At 46.5% G+C, this 12432-nt stretch overlaps 3 protein-coding genes across 3 annotated transcripts; 1 reads left to right on the top strand and 2 right to left on the bottom strand.

Annotated features, from left to right (window-relative positions):
* Positions 1 to 286: 286 nt before the first annotated feature.
* Positions 287 to 4325, top strand: FSUBG_5610 (uncharacterized protein; the record flags this gene model as incomplete). The annotated part of the gene is made up of 5 exons (XM_036683726.1): positions 287 to 677; positions 801 to 1057; positions 1494 to 3203; positions 3257 to 3730; positions 3834 to 4325. 5 exons carry the CDS (start codon positions 287 to 289, stop codon positions 4323 to 4325), a joined length of 3324 nt encoding a protein of 1107 aa, XP_036538836.1.
* Positions 4326 to 5060: 735 nt separating this feature from the next.
* Positions 5061 to 10017, bottom strand: FSUBG_5609 (mediator of RNA polymerase II transcription subunit 5; the record flags this gene model as incomplete). Its single annotated transcript, XM_036683724.1, has 8 exons — positions 5061 to 6124; positions 6168 to 6627; positions 6750 to 7325; positions 7370 to 7626; positions 7671 to 8487; positions 8972 to 9412; positions 9458 to 9864; positions 9915 to 10017. 8 exons carry the CDS (start codon positions 10015 to 10017, stop codon positions 5061 to 5063), a joined length of 4125 nt encoding a protein of 1374 aa, XP_036538835.1.
* A 555-nt stretch (positions 10018 to 10572) lies between these two features.
* Positions 10573 to 11745, bottom strand: FSUBG_5608 (apoptosis-inducing factor 2; the record flags this gene model as incomplete). Its single annotated transcript, XM_036683723.1, has 1 exon — positions 10573 to 11745. The coding sequence occupies one exon, from the start codon at positions 11743 to 11745 to the stop codon at positions 10573 to 10575; it is 1173 nt and encodes a 390-aa protein (XP_036538834.1).
* Positions 11746 to 12432: the final 687 nt, after the last annotated feature.

Genomic DNA, 12432 nt, shown 5'->3' with positions numbered 1-12432 from the left:
GAGACATATTAAGCTCCATAATAAGGAACAAAGTTCCAGTTAATATTTATTTCTGTATCGATGGGCTGGATAAGTACGAAGGAAATCATGCTAAGCTGTGTCGACTGATAGAAGATATATCATCTCTGCCCCATGTCAAAATCATGGTCTCCAGCAGACCATTGGCTGTGTTTGATGGTTCATTCAATATTTCCTCTGAAGCCAAACTATCTATGGAAGAGGTCAATCGAAGCGATATCAGCAGATACATCACTTTTCACCTGAAGGGAAGCCATGTGAAAGCTATATGGCCCGTTCGAAGTACAAGGATCTTGATATTGAGTCCCTCAGTGCTCAAGCACAGGGGGACTTCCTGTGGGCTGTTTTGGTCACTCGTTTTCTCCTTGAGCATCCGCCTCGCGTGCTTGATGCCTACAACGGAACAGAGAATGTTACAGACATCCCCAACAACCTACCAGGCCTAGCAAATATTGTGACAGAATACTCGAACTTCCAGTCTTGTGGAAAAGCTACTGAGTATCTGACAATCGCTCGCGAAGCAAAAGGGTACCTCGCTGCCGAAATCCTCTACTTTCACAACTTCGACTTTGCCAATGATATGTTCGCTTTTATGACACCAAAAGACCTTTTATCGACCCATGACGAGAAGACAAAAGAACTACATCACCAGATTTATCGTGACATCATACAGACGTGAGGAGGACTCTTGGAAGTCGTCGATGGACAAGTTGTCTTCGTGCATCGAGCTGTCTTAGAATTGATACATTCTGAAGAGTTCCATAACTACTTACTTACCAAAGTTCGGAAAGGGTTCGATTGTGATCTCTCGGTCTTCAAAGCATCAGTTTCTTGGCTCAGGCGAAAATCTTTCAGGAGCGGCGAATTCGTCGACTTACAGCCCGAGCCGGCAGCGATCAGTCTAGCATATGTCAATAGTCTTTCAAAGTTCCATAAGAGATTGGGAAGTACCTTGCCCGATTTTCAAGACACATTCAACCAGCCAGTCGACGTTTACTGGATGACAAAGGCTGTCAACATCCGAGGAGGCTTTCAAAACGTATGCAAGCACGAAACATCTGGATGTTGTCAAAGACTTGGGATATAGCGACGATGCTGCACTATCGGTTTCAGATCCACTCAAGAAGCTGTATAAGCGATGGCTTCATCCATACGAAGAGCATCTGCACCGAAAGAAGCTATAAGAACACGACCCTATGAAAGATATTGAAGACCTTGTTTCCAGCTTGAGGGAGTGTCTGGAATATGCAAGAAGTTGCAATCAAAAGGGAAATACTGTTGACATAGCCTGGGCACTACTTGACAACATTGAAGAATGTCTGCTGTCTATGACTGCGAGGAATCAATTCAACATATCAGATTTATCTATGACAAGAGGCATTTACCGTCATCTTGTGATTGAATCTGGTATACGGAGATACATCGCGAATAAACTCTGGGTTGATCCAGGATATTTTGACAACAAATATTCACAGAACTACCGATCACCTCTTTGTTCTGCGCTTGGAGCAGCACCACATAACCTTCATCCAGCGCATCTCAGCTCAGATTCTGTTGATATATCGCTATTTAAATCAATCCTTGCTCTTGGGCATAAGCCAAACAAGTTTCACCATGCAGGGGAGACACCCTGGGTGTCCTTTGTGAATACCTATGTTCCTAACACATTGTCCGATTCACCCCTGAGGCTCGACAAGATAGACATCAATCTGATAAATGAGATATCCATTCTCATGCTTGAAAATGGGGCCAGGGCAGGAGACCATGTCGAACTTCTGGACAAGAAATTGAGGACGTGGAAAGTTCCAATTTGGTTCAAGTTCCTCATGCTGGCCCATTGGGTACCGACTTTCCAACAGGCCATGTTCGAACGTGTTTTCAGTATGATATTAGAGAGGGCCCCATATATCCTTGATTCCAGAGCTTTACTAGAACTCAAATCTGATGGCGAAACATATGAATGGGTTCCTTTTCCATTATGGGCAATCTGTGCTGACAATTTTGCACTGCCTAACGTGTCCGATTCTAGCCCATCTGATGCTGATTTTGTGTTCAGGGTATTTGCAGGAGTCTGTGAAAAGGATCTGGATAACTTGGAAGTGTCTGAAAGCTCTCGAAAATACCTCTCGAGTTGCTTCCTTCCAGACTACCCAGAGCTTAGTAGACAAATACTGATGCTCATTCCCGGAAGCGACTCCAGGACGATAGGCTTCACAACAATAACCTCGGTCAAGCGGGACATAAACACAGAGAGTATTAATAGTCTAAATTCTACGGATGTGACTTCAATCGAGCTTCCAGAAGGTATAGAGGTTGAATCTCCTAAAGACGGTGCGATGTGCAACAGCGCGGTCATTAACGAAGTTGGCTCAATTCAGTCAATTGACGAAGATATTCAGTCAAACAACAGCAGCATTGCGCGAACTCCAGGTATCATCGCCGCCGAGCGCCAAATTGGCGACTTGCTTTCCCGGCATCCGGATCTCCGTTTTATCATTGATATGTCATTAGCACCTATGCCAAAGGAGAAGCTCGAGCGCAATATTCGAAGATCACTCAAGCTTTTGTATCTTAAACTCAAAGATCACGAGGAAAAGCACATCGAAATCCAGGTTTTGACAACTCGAATGCTCAAGGGGCGAGGTTCAAGGACTAGAATCTCAAAAAGAACTGTCTATGGCGAGTCAAAATCCTCGCCTCCAGGGAACAGCAACGAAGAAGAAGAAATACGCCCAAGCTTTCGAAAAGATCGAGCTTATCTCAACAATTGGATATTAAAAACGGAACTGTCTGCAAGACCAGATGAGAAGCCTCAGCAGCCAGCGGCTGAGACTGATGGTATCAAGCTGACAGAAAGCGACGACGGTATTGGGGAAGAAATAGAGAGCGGTTCTGAAGAATTCCAGGCAGTCCAAGTCGCAGAAGAATTTCTCATCAAAGGTCCTCCTTTCCAGGCGTTCTTAGTCCGTCTTGGACTCTCATTATTGCCTGACACTCTCAGACAAGTCATGCAGTTAGCTGCTTGGGATACCATTCAACTGATCGATACTCCGGCTGAAGCCTCACTTTCTGATAAAATCAAGACTTCTGTGGAAGAGCTGACCGGCAGTCCCTGGGATTGGCGGCCACTCAAACCGCCGGAAGTACCTTTGCAAACGGGCTTTGTGCGAATGAACTGGGCATGTGTGAGTTACTAAAGCATGTAAGACTTTCTATGTAACCACCTGACCAAAAATAGCTTTGCAACAAGCCGCTTTGGATCGATATTACTCCTTCTCAAGCACAAATCATCAAGAGATTAGCCAAGAACCCTACCGCATTGGCTGAAGACCCTCACAAATTGACTCATAAAAGGCGAAATATCTTCCAAAGGTTCACAGCAAGGTTCAAATGGAACTCTGGAGCCCTATTGCCTATCTCGACGCCAGTATCCCAAGGCAGTCAACAACCGTATGTTGTGGGCGGCAATAACCACATCCAACGAGGGGTGGCTACTACAGAGCAGAACAACATCCCGCCTGTGACTATTGATGATCTGAGGATCCAATTTGGAGTACCCATGGGGCTTAAAACGCTACATGTGACTTCGACCCCGGTCCATCAACCAGACAGCAACGTCTTTCCACAACTGAAGGCTGAGTATAGAAGAATGCGAGGCCGATGGAGAGCCTGGTTCTCTTTCTGGCAGCTTAGTCACTGCAATTTCGTTAAGGTGGGTGCATATAAATCTACGCTCTCATATGTCAAATGCCTCAAATTGACCCACCACTACCCATCGAGACCATGTTCTGGTAATATACATTAATAGTTATTAGTTCGAAAGCATTGCCCGCAACATTGTTGTCGCTTGTGGTCAAGACCTGCCAAAGGCTAGCGACTTGGACTACGATTATACGCCAAAGCCACCTCAAGCGTCAATACCACCTGTTCACCCACACATCTTTGAAGCTGCATTCAACAGCTGCACTGGTGGCAAATGCCGAAACCCCTCTCCTTTTCACGACTGCTACGAGTTTGAAGAAATGACTTACATAAAGAGAATTCCGAAGAAAAAGACGCCACTTTCACCAGGAACCATTGATATCCCTATTTGGGGGCTCGAGGCCCGGCATTGCATCTCGTGCTTTCATGTTATTATATACCACTTGCTTATTCTCGGTCCCCCCTTTGTGTTGTGGGGATGGTGGATGAGTAGACATCCCGATGACATACAAAGCGCATCTGTTCCCATGACTGTTGTTTTGGCAATGATTTCTATGTTTTGGAGTGCTACTGGAATTATGAAGCAATTTCGTGGTGAGCCATAGTTCGATGAGCGGGCTGAATACATGACTTTGCAGATATGAACGACTGATGATGGTAGAACTGTTAATGTCAGAGAACTACAGGATATGGAGAAACCTGCTCTTCAACAGAACGGAAGAAAAGATATTTATTCCATGTCATCTGTGTCTTTTCTCTAGTTATGCCCGAGCAGTATCTACGGTCAAATTGGCTCTCTCCTGGATACTGACCTTCTCGTGTGGACCATGAGCATCGTAACAGAACCGACTCAGACATCAACAAGATCAGGCCGCGTGGCCTAATGGCTAAGGCGCTAGATTTCGGTCCTCAGCAACTGATCCCTCTAGAGATTCCAGGTTCGACTCCTGGCGTGGTCGATTGACGAAGCTGATCCACTTCCTTTTTGCACTTCCGTACTCCTCCTAATGTCTCATTTTTCGCTTGATATAAAATGACAGATAGAACAAGCAAAAATGTGGTTCCGCCCGGGATCGAACCGGGGACCTTCTCGGTGTTAACGAGATGCCATAACCAACTAGACCACGGAACCAGTGATCATCGAGATTCGTCTCTTGGCAATTGCTGGGTGGGGACGCGCTATTGAGCTCCAAGTTCTCGAAACCACGAGTTATCCTGAAAACAGACAGGCCAACCACTTTGTGCACCTGGTAAAACAGTCACTGAACCAGTATTGAAGCAACATACGTCTATTCATACCCGTGCCATACGCCTGCCCATGATATCAGACGCCTCTCGTCTTACTGAAACGAGTTACTAATGTCATCCCAATCAAAGTTATCCATATCCTGAGTATCGAATCCTTCAAACATGGCAGCATCCCCTGAAGGATCCAAGCTGCCTCCGTCGTTGGCAGATCCAAGTCCCAGATCAGATGGTACACCACCCATACTGACATCAAGAGTCAAGTTATCAACTGACATATTGTCACCCTGAACACCTGAAGCTGCAGCAGCCATGGCATCTCCAAGTGCAGCGGTGTCACCATCGAGGTTAAGAGACATCTCCGCAGTTTGAAGCATTCCTGGAGGCTGAGGGATGATCATCTGTGCTTCGACACGACGATGTAGACGTACAACGATCTCAGCGAGTGCTGGGTCCTTCTTCTGGAGTTTCCTACATCCTTCAGCTTCGACTTTGAGAAGGTCACGAAGACTCCGCTGACGCTGGACCGGTGGAAGCATATTTCCGTTTGCATCGACAACTGTAGGGGCATCTTTCGCAGCATCAGGTGCACAGATCAACGCGATAGCCACGTCGTAGACAATACTGGCACTTCCAGCCTCTGTGTGTTGTCGAATCTCCTCCAAGATGACGTGCAATACTCGTTTGGGGCCCATTATCTTCAGAGCAGCCAAGATTTGACGATGGGTATAAGACGTCGGCATACTGTTCATAGCGGGATGAATGCTCCAGTGGACAAGACCTTGGATAGTAAGTTTTATGGCACTAGAGAGACCAGTAGGAGGTGTAATAGTCCAAGACTCAAGCTCATTGAGGTCGGTTCCTCCTGTCCGACGTGACAAGGGGATACTATCCTTGAGAGTACGCAAAAGAGGTTCAATATCTTGATTGTTGGGATCCCGACGTTGGTATGTTCGTAATGCATGCTCCAAAGGCTTTGCAATGAGATTTTTGACGGATGACAGCATTGAGCTTGCTTCTCCCGAGATGGAGCTTGGGAGGAGGATGAGTTGCAGAATCTTGATGATGGACTTTTGTTCTTTTTGGTCGATCCAGAGATAGTCTGCCAGGAATCGGATCGCCGGGACAAGAGATGGCAATAAGAAGGTATCCACCAGGTCTGTTTCGTCAGCATTAATCACCTTATTGGCAATGGCACTCACATTCTATGCCTCCTTTGAGGCTTTCGTCGTTGAGATAGCCATGCGTGTATGCAACGACAATGCTCTGGAATAGAGGTGCCACGACAAGATAAAACTCTTGCGGGGGACAAGATGACATCAACTCATCACCGAGACCACCGGCCTCAGTATCGAAAAGTCCATGGATCCACCCGTTTAGGTGGTCGTTTTCCCTTTGAGTGAGCTCATTGCATTGCCTTCCAATATGTCCCCTGCCAATAATCTTAGCGACCCAAGAGTCAGGGCTGGCGATGCCAATTTCCACTGCGTTTAGGTTATATCGGTAGGTGAAAGCCAAAACAAGCAGTAGAACGGCACCAAACTCCTCGTACACAGGCTGATACTCTTCTTGGTCATCTTCGTAACGCCAGTTATCAAGAAGCTGACACAGGGGTTCAAGGATGTTCGGAAGCTTCTCAAACAGAAGAATGACGTCTAGTGACTGTGGTTTTGCAGCAAGTTGGCTACATAATACTTTCAACGACATTGTTTCCTTATTGTGGCATGATTGCCGTAGTACCTATGATTGTTAGAAGCAAATAGGCGACGAATGAAGTCACTTACCTCAACAAGTGCCTGACAAACTGCACCGACATTGCCGTCCATCTTGTCGAGTTCCCGAACGAGCCCCTGAATCTTTTCCGTATCAGACAAACAGTCTTGCACAAGCTTATCTTTGGAATGCTTCTGTAAAGATGGTTCATAGGAAAGCGATATTTCTCCCAAAATCCTCTCCACGTGCTCTCTTTGCACAAGACCATGCAGCACACACGCGGCGCAAAACTCTTCTCTGATACTTTCAGTATAAGGATTATTGTTTCGAGACTCGTCAAACATGAGTGATGCTGTAGGAAACAGGCTTGTGTCTACGTGACTTAGTGCCTCTGTAATACAGAATTCAGCCGATGTGCCAGGGAAGCCAGGGGGTAACAGTTGATAGAGAAGTATAGGGACTTTGTTGATCAAGAATGATCTTAGAAGGTGGGCGTCTTTCTGTCCCTCATTGCGGAAAACCGCGTTGGCCAAGATATCAAAAGATGCGAGAATTAGGTCGATAGCACTTGATTGGATGTCCCCTTGATACTTATTGCTCATGTACGAAAACAAAGCATGGTCATCCAAAAGAGGGCGTGCAATAAGCTAACAAGTTAGTCTAGTCATTGACCTAGAGACATCAAACTTACCGCAGCGTTTAGATAGATATACAGTCCTGCCCGAGTGTTGCTGACTGGAATATCTGCCACAACAAAATTGTCCAGGCCAACAGCTGAATCAAGAAGCTCGTCCATAGCAGCATTAGTAGCTTGCTTCTTCTTATCGGCGGGATCAGAGCTGGCAAGGATGTCCGTTCGGAACTGCTCGAGCTTGTCTGTTATTTGCGGCACGAGCTGTAACGTTGGCACAAAGCTTGCCAAGCTAGCAGACATTTCTTTCCGAACGTCTGTCCTAGTCAGCATGAGTAGATTTGAGGCGGAATCGTGTTACCTTTGGCAATTGGTTTGCTCACAGCTCCGACGAGGATGTCATTCTCGCACATCCGTAGTAGGAGTGCGACCAGAGCTGCTCTCGACGACTCCATTTCATCCCGTACCTGGGCTGTGTGCAATTGCTCAATCATATCGGCCGCAAATGCAGTCGTGAAAAGGACCATCAATTTGGAAATGATCCTTGTCATATCCAATGCCGTTTTTGAATCTCGTATGGCTTTGCCTTCTACTACGGATTTGGTAATCCCGTAGAAAAGCACCTCTTCAGCCCAGTAAGAGCTCTTCCAACGAGTAATCTTCTGTTTCTTTTCATCCTTCTCTTTATCATCGCCTTTTTCATTCTCCTTTTCGTTTTCCTTGCCCTCATTGGCGTTCGGTTGTTGTGCATACGCATGTAAGGACGAGTATTTGTACAACGCTTTTAGTATTGATGGCGCATCGACGTAGCCGAGTCTTGTGAGCACTTGTAAATATGGAGGGATTCGAGGGTCGAGACTATTATCATTTGATGGTTGGGGGCGAAGGAAGAAATCGGCGACGAGGGCGGGAGGGAGAGGGTGTTGATCATGGACGAGTCGAACATAATTCTCAAACTTCTCCGTATCGAGACGTTGAGAAATAGAGCGTGCGACAAATTGAGACCAATATTCTATGGCCGAGCGCATCGCTTCTGCGGCTGCTGCGCGAGAGTCCATGGCGAAGGGAATGGAATGGATATTCGAATCGATGGTTAAACGGTTGGTCGCGAGATGGATCGATGAACAAAGGAGCTTTGGATCGCGTCCATAAGGTGATCCTTCAGAAAGTGCGCCCGTCTATTCAATTGGGCGTCAGTATACCAAGAAATTCGAAAATAATTATATTATAGTGGCGGGGATTTGCTCTCCCAGCGTCGGCGCATAAACTTTGGTGGATGTAAATGGAAGCTTGAGCTGTCGCGGAGTCGATGGCCTTCCTTGGTGTTGACTTTGGTGGGGACTCACTGTAGCGCGGATTTGTTCCGCGTTGAATAAGACTGCCCAGGTCCACCAACTTGGACAAATCCAGTCGCCATAACCTACCAACATAAGGGAAATCACAGTATTAACAAGTCTTTTATATTAAATCATTACTACTGACTTCATACCTTACCTATAAGTACCGCAGCCTAGAAGCCTAACAGCTGCCGAAAAGCGAATGCACATTCATGGGACCATTCCACTTCATTTATGTGAGATACCTAGCTCATATGCCACATATTGAGCTGCCCAGATTCCCTCCAGCCAGCGGTTAATTCTGATCCTATATTTTCTTTGTTACTTCAGGTTCAATCTCCTCCAAAATCCCACCCAACTCCTCCCAGACCCTTCTACACATCTTCTCTCCTTCATCTCCCTGCATAATCTTGGGCAGTTCATGAAAAGCGCCATTAGACATAAATTTTCCGTTCAAACTTTCGTCTACAAACGCTCCAGCCAGTAAAGCACGGGATCCCACCTCTGGAGTTCGTCCAAAAAGTGCAAGGAGGCCTTTGAATATAAGATTGAATGGCCAGGGAGTGTTATCGAAGAGTGGTGTGCTACAGAAGCCGGGATGCACGCCGTTGACAATGATATAGCCTTTTCCAGATGCTTCAATAGCTTTGGCGAGCTGGGTCATGAATATGAGTTGAACGAGCTTTGTTTTGCTGTAGTGTTCAAGGACACTTGGTTGCTCATCAAGAGCTTGGATGATGTTTGGCTCTTTTACAGGAAGGCCACCCTTGTATAGTCAATACAGGCTCATAGTCATTCAAGGAGGACTCACCTCAAATGCAGCGTCAGAAGACACAATCACAATATGTGGGATAATGTTGAACCTGGTTGACGTCTGTCTTAAAGCAGGGAGAACAAGAAGCGTAAGTAGGGCCGTCGAGATGACATTGATGCTCAGCATGGACTCATGACCCTCGATAACCTCACGCCTAAAGACAAGAAGACCTGCATTGTTGATCAAGACATCTACTCGATCTAACTTATTGACCCGATCTGCAAACTCGCGAACACTGTCATGCGATGCAAGATCTAGATGCCAGACCTCGACGACATTTTGTTTTCCTGTTGTCTCTTCAATATCTTTCTTTGCGTGTTCACCCTTTCCAAGACTGCGACATGCGAGGATTACTCTGGCAGCGTTGAATTGGGTAAAGTGTCGCGCTGCCTCGAGAGCAATACCTTGGAAATGGTCAGTGACTAAGTAATTAGTGGCGTATGTATTTAAATACCGCCGTTTCCGCCAGTGATGATGATTACTTTGCCTGTGCAATCTTGCTCTTGCGGTGGTATTGTGGTGAATTTGCCATAGATCATATTCAATAAGAACGACATCTTGATTAATGAGCGGCGATCAAAGCGAACGCCGAGACTATAAAGAAAATGAGCGTATAGTTCAATTGGTTTACACTGGAGCTGGGTCTATAAGTATGACGGGATAGATCGCTCTGTCGAATGAGATGATGAAGCAGTGAGTGAGGTTCAGATGTTGTTGTTGCTGCTGACGAATTGTGTGACGGGGCAATTTAAGCCGAAGATGGTTGCATTGGCCCCCTGTCTGAACATAACCACTCACTGAACATAACTTATTCCGTTACATATTTCTAAGTACTTTCTTCTCTTTGGGAAGCCAAAAACGATACCTCTGTATCTATCTGAGTACTCCAGGTCTGTCATACCCTGCTCTACGAATAACATCGGCTCCATAGACAGCGCTTTGAGCCTCAGCGATCGTTGACTGAATAGACTTCACCACTGGCAATCCATATATGAGCTACATTTTGTTTGTGTTATTATTAATTAAATAAGAAATCTATAGGAAGATAAAAACACAGGGGAATCTCAACACTAAACAAATACTAGAACATCTCAGCATCTCAAGCAGCAACCCTACTTCTCAAAAACTGTCATCATAGTCCTCTTGCCAGCCGCCCAACCATCAGCATAATCAGTACCCAGATACCGTCCCTTCATCCACCAGATCATGATGCTAAACAGCTTCATGGTGCCCATTTGACCAGTCGCTCGGCTTCGGCCAAGGGTTACAGCAAACATTGGCTTATCGGCAGGCGTATACACGGGAATTTCGCCGCCATCGAGATGAGCGGGGAGGTTCTTGAAAAGATGCTGTGCCTGTTTGTCTGCCATGCCTAGCTGTGAGTTCTCAAGGTTGCCGGCGTCTCCGATTACGAAGATGTTCTTGTGGCCCTCAACTTTGAGATGGTTGGTCTGCTTGACGTAGCCGTTGCTGCCGAGAAGGTTCTTGGGAACGAATTCGGTGTTGGGAATATTGCCAGTAGCAGGGAGATAAGCATTTGCGGTGATCTTCTTGGTCGTTCCGTCGGCAGAGCGCACCTCGAGGATGGTATCTGATCCCGATGGTGTTGCACTGACGACAGTTGTCTTGGGCATTATCTTGACCTTGAGCTTCTTGAGCTCCTTGACAGCCTGCTTGCGAACTCCATCTGTCGCGGGGGGTGCAAGAGGAAGATCGTCCGAAAAGATGAAGATGACCTCCTTGGTTCCGTGCTGAGAGTACTCAAAGCCGAGTTCACCGGCAGTCTCGGAGCCGGTGAGACCACCACCAGAAACAACAATAGTCTTGGCCTTGCTGATCTGATCCTGGATCTCGTGCAACTTGGCCTTGGTGGCCTCAGTAGAACCGATATCCTTCCAGATCAGGCCATCCCTCGTTCTCGAGCCAGTAGCAATAATCAGAGTGTGGTAGTTGACCTCGCGAACAGTAGCACTGCTGTTAAGCTCAACACTAACAAGGCTGGAAGTGGTGTCAAGAGAGATAGCCTTGCCCTGAATCCACTCAAACTTGTCGGTAGGGTAAGTGCTGAAGGTAGGTTCCAAGGGGATGATAACCTTGTCGTCGGGTATTTGGCCGGGAACAACGACACGAGGCATGGCGACAGGCCAGTGGAAGTGAGTATTGGGCGAAACCACGACCATCTTGAGATCTTTGCGCTTCATGACTTGGTTGACCATTGTTTGACGGATCACGGGAAGGGCGGCAGGGCCTGCACCGAGGACCACGATGGTCTTGACGTCTGTCATTGCGGTAATAGTTGAGTACTTATCGTAGAGTATTAGTAGTCAGGGTAGTACGATTGTAATACTGCTTGAACGTAGTCGTAATGTGAGTGAAGATGCTTGATTCCAAACATGCCGTACCTCTCTACCTATATACACAATGCAATCCAAGGACCCTCCATCCCTTGCTTTCTCAGCGGATTAGAAACCAATAATTACCAGTTACCGCGCGCACAAGCCCCTTGTGGAAAAGCAATAAGGTTGAAAGGGCATTGCATTTCTATGTCTGCCCCTGTTTAGATTAGAAAAGACCAAATGCCCCGGGCGCGGCAGATGTTGCATAGCTGGTGTGGAACGGTCGATGGGCCCATAATTGGAGACGACTGACCAATCGCATTGCTTAACGCTGGCCCTCCCCTCTGCCGCCTGTGGTTCGGAGACTTAAATGCGCTGTGGCTTTGGCTTTGTCAGTGGATTAGATAACTCGGCGACGGGTTCTATTAGAGGCCGAAACTATTGAGTTTAATTATCATGACAACCAGACAATTTACATGTGTCGCTTTGAAGCTCTGGTAATTACATAATTAGCATAGTTTCTATCATTTTGAGTGAGAGTACCTAGGTAGTTACCAATTGAAACATGTATAGAGCGCCATAACCTTCACAGAACTTTGACAATTACAGAAAGTGAGAACAAGAGTTCTTCATCAG

Source organism: Fusarium subglutinans (assembly GCF_013396075.1).
Source record: "Fusarium subglutinans strain NRRL 66333 chromosome Unknown NRRL66333_c0000056, whole genome shotgun sequence".
NCBI lineage: Eukaryota > Fungi > Ascomycota > Sordariomycetes > Hypocreales > Nectriaceae > Fusarium > Fusarium subglutinans.
This window is presented reverse-complemented; position numbering and strand designations above follow the sequence as displayed.